General features: G+C 32.0%; 2 protein-coding genes across 2 annotated transcripts; both read right to left on the bottom strand.

The window, feature by feature from the left end:
- Positions 1-372: 372 nt before the first annotated feature.
- LOC103308444 (uncharacterized protein K02A2.6-like) lies at positions 373-2,157 on the bottom strand. The gene has a single exon (XM_008181814.1). The coding sequence runs from the start codon at positions 2,155-2,157 to the stop codon at positions 373-375; it is 1,785 nt and encodes a 594-aa protein (XP_008180036.1).
- Positions 2,158-2,649: 492 nt separating this feature from the next.
- Positions 2,650-6,554, bottom strand: LOC103308445 (uncharacterized protein K02A2.6-like). Its single transcript, XM_008181820.1, has 4 exons — positions 4,724-6,554; positions 3,139-4,603; positions 3,003-3,071; positions 2,650-2,947 (listed from the first exon to the last, which is right to left on the bottom strand). The coding sequence occupies exons 1-4, from the start codon at positions 6,552-6,554 to the stop codon at positions 2,650-2,652; spliced, it is 3,663 nt and encodes a 1,220-aa protein (XP_008180042.1).
- Positions 6,555-7,271: the final 717 nt, after the last annotated feature.

Raw genomic sequence — 7,271 nt, 5'->3', positions numbered from 1 at the left:
TCACTAGTCCATACAAACTTCACTTCTTTTTTTAACAAATTGTAAATAGGACCTAGTAAGGTTGATAAATTTGGTATAAATTTAGCATAGTAGTTCACCATACCTGTAAATGCTTTTACTTCTGTGACACTTTTAGGCTCTACAGCATTAAGCATTGCTTTAACTTATTTTTATCTCTTTCAATACCTTCTGATCCAATTATATGTCCTAGGTAATTTATTTTTGGTTGAAAAAAACTACATTTTTTTTTGTTTAATCTAAACCCAGCATTTTGTAACCTTTTAAACACTTCCCTGAGATTATCCAAGTGCTACTGTTCACTACTACCAGTTACAATTATGTCATCTAAAAAGTTTTTAACACCCTTTGTTCCTAACAATACTTTTTCAAAACACTCTGAAACTTTGAACAAGCTGGTTTGGTACCGAAAGGTAATCTTTTTACTATATAAATACCTTTACTTGTACTCCAAGCTAATAGTTTTTGTGTATTTTCACATAACTCTAACTGGTTATAAGCATTCAAAAAATCTAATTTAGAGAATGTTTTACCTCCTTGTAACGCCACAAAAACTTCTTCTACTCTTGGTAATGGATGATTAATATTTACTAAATATTTATTGACCGTAGTCTTATAATCTGCACATAATCTAATAGATCCATCTGGTTTAATCACAGGTACAAGTGGAGTACCCCATTCACTAGTCTCAACTTTCTGTATTATATCCTCCTTTTCTAACCTATCCAACTCTTCCTCAACTTTTTTTTTAAAAGCAAACGGTATTGGTCTTGGTTTACAAAATATAGGTGTACATCCTTCTTTAACTTTCAATGTCACTTTTTCATATTCATATTTACCAACTTTTTCCTCAAATAATTCCTCAAATTCATTCATTAGTAACTCTAATTTATTATTCTTATTTGTGCTTTCAACTTCAATCTTTGAAATACCCATAATCGTTATTCCTATTTTTTTCATTAAATCTCTACCTACCAGAGCTCTATGTCCTTTTTTTACTACTAATAATTTACCATATAACTCTCTTTCACCATACTTCAATTTTCCTTCAATTTCTCCTGTTGGTTTAATAATTGAACCATCATACGTTCTTAGCTTTAACACCGTAGAATTTATGTGTATATGAGGTAACTTCTCTTTCACAATTTCTACAGGTAATATTGATATACCTGCACCTGAATCAACTTCCATTTCAATTGATACATTTTCAATTTTTACCATTATCATTACAGGACTTAATCCGCAGTTATTTTCACTTTTAACCTCAACTTGAAACATTTCCATAACTTTATTCTCCTCAACTTCCACAAAATGATTCTTAACTGTTTTACACACTTTTGCCAAATGCCCTACCGTATTACAATTTTTACATTTATATTGTTTATACTTACATTCTGAAAATTTGTGATTTGTCAGGCCACATACATAACAAGCTTTATCATAGTTTTTCTTCGAAGTCTTCTCGCCTCCCATCGTTGTTGATAGTTTCTTTTGCGAACCATAACCATTTTTCTTCTTAGCTCCTTCCCTGCTTTTCCCAATCGAATGCACATCGATGTTAGTTGTTTTGATTGCGGCTGCTTCCTTCATTGCAATTTCCACAAACTCACTCAAATCCTTGGTCGTTTCTTCTTCATACAAACGATCTTTGATTGGACCATCCTTCATCCCAGTAGTGAATTTATCTTTTAGTGCTGGTATCAAATTTGATCCAAAACTACATTGAGCTGCAAAATTTTTCATTTTTGCGTACCACTCTGTTACGGACTCATTAGTATTCTGTCTTAGATTATAAAACTCCTCTCTTTTTCTATAAACCGATACTTTTTTTGCAAACTGCCTAGTCAGTACCGTGCATAGTTGCTCATACGTACTCTCAGCTGGCTTCACCGGATCACATAGATCCTTAAGCATCTTATATGCTTGTTCGCCCATGCATGTTATTAGTAAAGGCACTTTACGTTCTTCAGGAATTCCATTTGCCAGAAAAAATTGCTCCATCCGCTCCTGGTACACATTCCAGTCGCCATCGATTCTGAACTCCGCCAAAGTCCCCATAGTACCATACATTTGGACTTGCTGTACAGTAGTACCCTCATTCCCGCCTTGGGCGTTACTACTATTCTGGCCGTTCGTCATCGTTAAATGGTTGTTTTATCCTTTTCGATCGCGTTCACAATTACTGTTTTTGCCTCGTCGCCATTTGTAATATCTTATAAATGTATCATAGCACTTAGTTTATTTAATATTAATTTACAATATAAGAGACTGGAGCTCACACATGGTTGTCTACAGCTCTTGTTACAATACAATATAATTATTAGGTTATGTTATCATATTATACATTATCATATGACGTTATCACAGTCCTTATCCCTAGTTACATCAATACATAATGATTAATGAATAACAGTTAATAGTTAATACATAATTATTAATAATTCATAATTATAATTACATTATACAAAATCAACAAAATCATCTTAACTAATAAACATCATACAACAAATATAAAACCTAAATAATTATATAATAAAATTTTATATGTTCAACCTATCTGGTTTTTTTCTCTTTCTCTTAGATCTTTTTGGTAAAGGAACTTCTACTTCCTTTTCTAAACTTTCATTTATTTCATATTTTTTTTTTATCAATACCTTCTTCTTTTACCTTATTAATTTTCTTTTCCTCCAGTTCTGTTTGTTCTTCTCCTTTCTCATTTTCTTCTGTTTCAAAACTCTTTTCATTTATCTTACCTACTTCTATTAGTTGGTCAATGTGCCTTCTCCATATCACATTTCCTATTTCTAATCTAACTAAATATATTCTATCACCTAACACTTCTTCGACTGTTCCTTTCTTCCATTCTTTTTTATTAGGGTTGGAATAATCTCTAGCATAAACTATGTCTCCTTCTTTAAAATATACTTTTCTAAATCTTTTTACATACTCATTTTTTTTTTGTAGGAATATATAATTGATCTAACCTAGTTTTAATTTTCCTTCCAAACATTCTATAACTTGGTGTCTCACCAGTTATCCAGTGTGGTGTATTCCTATACGTCAGTAGATATCTTTGAATTAATGTATTTAAAGAAACATTTTTATTTATTTTATCCTTACATGCCTTTAATATCCCATTTTTTTAAAGATTTAACAGCATTTTCTGCTGATCCATTTGTAGCCGGATGATAAGGAGGGGACGTCACAAACCTAATCATATTATTTTTACAAAATTGTATAAACTCCTCTGATCTAAATTGCGGTCCATTATCTGACACAATTTTGTTCGGTAATCCAAACCTAGCAAATATCTCTCTTAACATTTCAATAACCGAACTACCACTGTTCAATATTTTCATTTCAGCTACTTCTGGCCATTTTGTAAATATATCTGTCATGATCAAATAGTTTTTACCTTGTAAATATAGAAAATCTATGTGTATTCTATCCATTGGATAACTCGCTTCCTCCCACTTTCTTGGTTCCGCTAAAATTGGTTCTGATCTACTTTGTAAACAAGCATCACAACTTTGTACCCACTTTTCTATATCTTTATCTAATCCAGGCCACCACATGTATGATCTACACAATGTTTTCATTTTAGACATACCCATATGTGTTGAATGTACTTCTTTCAATAAATCCTTCCTGAGAACTTTAGGAATTAATATTCTATAACCCCACATCAATATATCTTTATCTACACAAATTTCTTCCTTTCTAATTGCATAAGGTTTCAGTTCCTCGCTTACTTTTATCGGCCAACCTTCATTCAAAAATTTAATAACTAAACTAAACTCTTTATCTTTTTTAGTTTCTACTCTAAGTATCTCATAATCAATAGGCATAGTATTTTCCATAAAATCAACATAATCCACTTCTTTTGTTTGAATTACTACATCATCTTTATCAGGTAATCTAGAAAGTCCATCTGCCACTTTATTATCATTACCTTTAATATGTACCACTTGATAATCAAACTCAGATAAATATAACGCCCATCTTTCTCTCATCATTCTCCCAGAGGCCATAACAGGAATACCTTTCTTTTCCCCATACAACGCTAACAAAGGTTTATGGTCAGTCTCAAGAAAAAATTTTCTACCCAAAAGATACTGAGAAAATTTCTTTACCCCCCAGAAAACCGCTAAAGCCTCTTTTTGTATTATCGAGTATTTTCTTTCAGCCACGGTTAGGATTCTTGATGCATACCCCACTGGTCGCTTTTCTCCATTTTCAAAAATATGCATTAACACTGCTCCTATACCATACTCCGACGCATCGCAAGACAATACCACATTTAAATCAGGATTGTAATGAACCAATACTGATTCTGATGCCATTGCTTGCTTTGTCTTATTAAATGCCTCTCTACATTCCTTTGTCCAAACAAATTTTACCTCTTTTTTTAACAAATTGTAAATAGGACCTAGTAAGGTTGATAAATTTGGTATAAACTTAGCATAGTAGTTCACCATCCCTGTAAAGGCTTTTACTTCTGTGACACTCTTAGGCTCAACTGCATTAAGCATATCTTTAACTTTATTTTTATCTCTTTCAATACCTTCTGATCCAATTACATGTCCTAGGTAATTTATTTTTGGTTGAAAAAAACTACATTTTTTTTTATTTAACCTAAACCCAGCCTTTTGTAACCTTTTAAACACTTCCCTGAGATTATCTAAGTGTTCCTGTTCACTACTACCAGTTACAATAATGTCATCTAAAAAGTTTTTAACACCCTTTGTTCCTAACAGCACTTTTTCAATAACACTCTGAAACTTTGAACAAGCTGGTTTGGTACCGAAAGGTAATCTTTTTACTATATAAATACCTTTACTTGTACTCCAAGCTAATAGTTTTTGTGTATTTTCACATAACTCTAACTGGTTATAAGCATTCAAAAAATCTAATTTAGAGAATGTTTTACCTCCTTGTAACGCCACAAAAACTTCTTCTACTCTTGGTAATGGATGATTAATATCTACTAAATATTTATTGACCGTAGTCTTATAATCTGCACATAATCTAATAGATCCATCTGGTTTAATCACAGGTACAAGTGGAGTACCCCATTCACTAGTCTCAACTTTCTGTATTATATCCTCCTTTTCTAACCTATCCAACTCCTCCTCAACTTTTTTTTTAAAAGCAAACGGTATTGGTCTTGGTTTACAAAATATAGGTGTACATCCTTCTTTAACTTTCAATGTCACTTTTTCATATTCATATTTACCAACTTTTTCCTCAAATAATTCCTCAAATTCATTCATTAGTAACTCTAATTTATTATTCTTATTTGTGCTTTCAACTTCAATCTTTGAAATACCCATAATCGTTATTCCTAATTTTTTCATTAAATCTCTACCTACCAGAGCTCTATGTCCTTTTTTTACTACTAATAATTTACCATATAACTCTCTTTCACCATACTTCAATTTTACTTCAATTTCTCCTGTTGGTTTAATAATTGAACCATCATACGTTCTTAGCTTTAACACCGTAGAATTAATGTGTATATGAGGTAACTTCTCTTTCACAATTTCTTCAGGTAATATTGATATACCTGCACCTGAATCAACTTCCATTTCAATTGATACATTTTCAATTTTTACCATTATCATTACAGGACTTAATCCGCAGTTATTTTCACTTTTAACCTCAACTTGAAACATTTCCATAACTTTATTCTCCTCAACTTCCACAAAATGATTCTTAACTGTTTTACACACTTTTGCCAAATGCCCTACCGTATTACAATTTTTACATTTATATTGTTTATACTTACATTCTGAAAATTTGTGATTTGTCAGGCCACATACATAACAAGCTTTATCATAGTTTTTCTTCGAAGTCTTCTCGCCTCCCATCGTTGTTGATAGTTTCTTCTGCGAACCATAACCATTTTTCTTCTTAGCTCCTTCCCTGCTTTTCCCAATCGAATGCACATCGATGTTAGTTGTTTTGATTGCGGCTTCTTTCTTCATTGCAATTTCCACCAACTCACTCAAATCCTTGGTCGTTTCTTCTTCATACAAACGATCTTTGATTGGACCATCCTTCATCCCAGTAGTGAATTTATCTTTTAGTACTGGTATCAAATTTGATCCAAAACTACATTGAGCTGCAAAATTTTTCATTTTTGCGTACCACTCTGTTACGGACTCATTAGTATTCTGTCTTAGATTATAAAACTCCTCTCTTTTTCTATAAACCGATACTTTTTTTGCAAACTGCCTAGTCAGTACCGTGCATAGTTGCTCATATGTACTCTCAGCTGGCTTCACCGGATCACATAGATCCTTAAGCATCTTATATGCTTGTTCGCCCATGCATGTTATTAGTAAAGGCACTTTACGTTCTTCAGGAATTCCATTTGCCAGAAAAAATTGCTCCATCCGCTCCTGGTACACATTCCAGTCGCCATCGATTCTGAACTCCGCCAAAGTCCCCATAGTACCATACATTTGGACTTGCTGTACAGTAGTACCCTCATTCCCGCCTTGGGCGTTACTACTATTCTGGCCGTTCGTCATCGTTAAATGGTTGTTTTATCCTTTTTGATCGCGTTCAAAATTACTGTTTTTGCCTCGTCGCCATTTGTAATATCTTATAAAAGTATCATAGCACTTAGTTTATTTAATATTAATTTACAATATAAGAGATTGGAGCACACACATGGTTGTCTACAGCTCTTGTTACAATACAATATAATTATTAGGTTATGTTATCATATTATACATTATCATATGACGTTATCACAATCAATAAAACTTATTTTGATCATCCTGAAACAAAGAATAAAATATATATATTTGCAGATGTTCCACATTTGCTAAAATTGGCAAGAAACCATTTTGTAAATAGGTAAATCAAACAATAATGTGATGTTATATAATCATGTTTCCTAAGCCCTTAGTAATATAATGATAAATTATATTTTTTAAGTGGATACAATTACAAGAATAAGTTTATTGGAAAGCAAGTTGTTGAAAAAGTATTAAATTTAAATAAAAATGATTTGAGACTTGCTTATAAAATTACAAACAATCATATAAATATACCAGGACCTAAAAAGCAGAGTGTTAGTTTAGCGGCACAATTGTTTTCAATTCATTAGCCAAAGCGATTACCTATTGTGGTCAAAATTTCAATCTTGACTACAATAACTGGCAAGAGGTTATACTATAATGTTTAAATTATTTGTTTAATTATTTATATTTGTGGACGAATCATTATTATTGTATACATAT

This window comes from Acyrthosiphon pisum, chromosome A2, assembly GCF_005508785.2.
Source record: "Acyrthosiphon pisum isolate AL4f chromosome A2, pea_aphid_22Mar2018_4r6ur, whole genome shotgun sequence".
Lineage (NCBI taxonomy): Eukaryota > Metazoa > Arthropoda > Insecta > Hemiptera > Aphididae > Acyrthosiphon > Acyrthosiphon pisum.
This window is presented reverse-complemented; position numbering and strand designations above follow the sequence as displayed.

Bases quoted from the DNA above. Each gene is read 5' to 3' on its own strand.
- LOC103308444 (XM_008181814.1), bottom strand. From the start codon at position 2,157: ATGACGAACGGCCAGAATAGTAGTAACGCCCAAGGCGGGAATGAGGGT.
- LOC103308445 (XM_008181820.1), bottom strand. From the start codon at position 6,554: ATGACGAACGGCCAGAATAGTAGTAACGCCCAAGGCGGGAATGAGGGT. The intron at 3,072-3,138 runs GTAAGGATAAAA...ACTGACGTATAG, and splicing joins AAATGGGATATTAAAGGCAT to GAATACACCACACTGGATAA. The intron at 2,948-3,002 runs GTTAGATCAATT...AAAAAGATTTAG, and splicing joins GGAAGGAAAATTAAAACTAG to AAAAGTATATTTTAAAGAAG.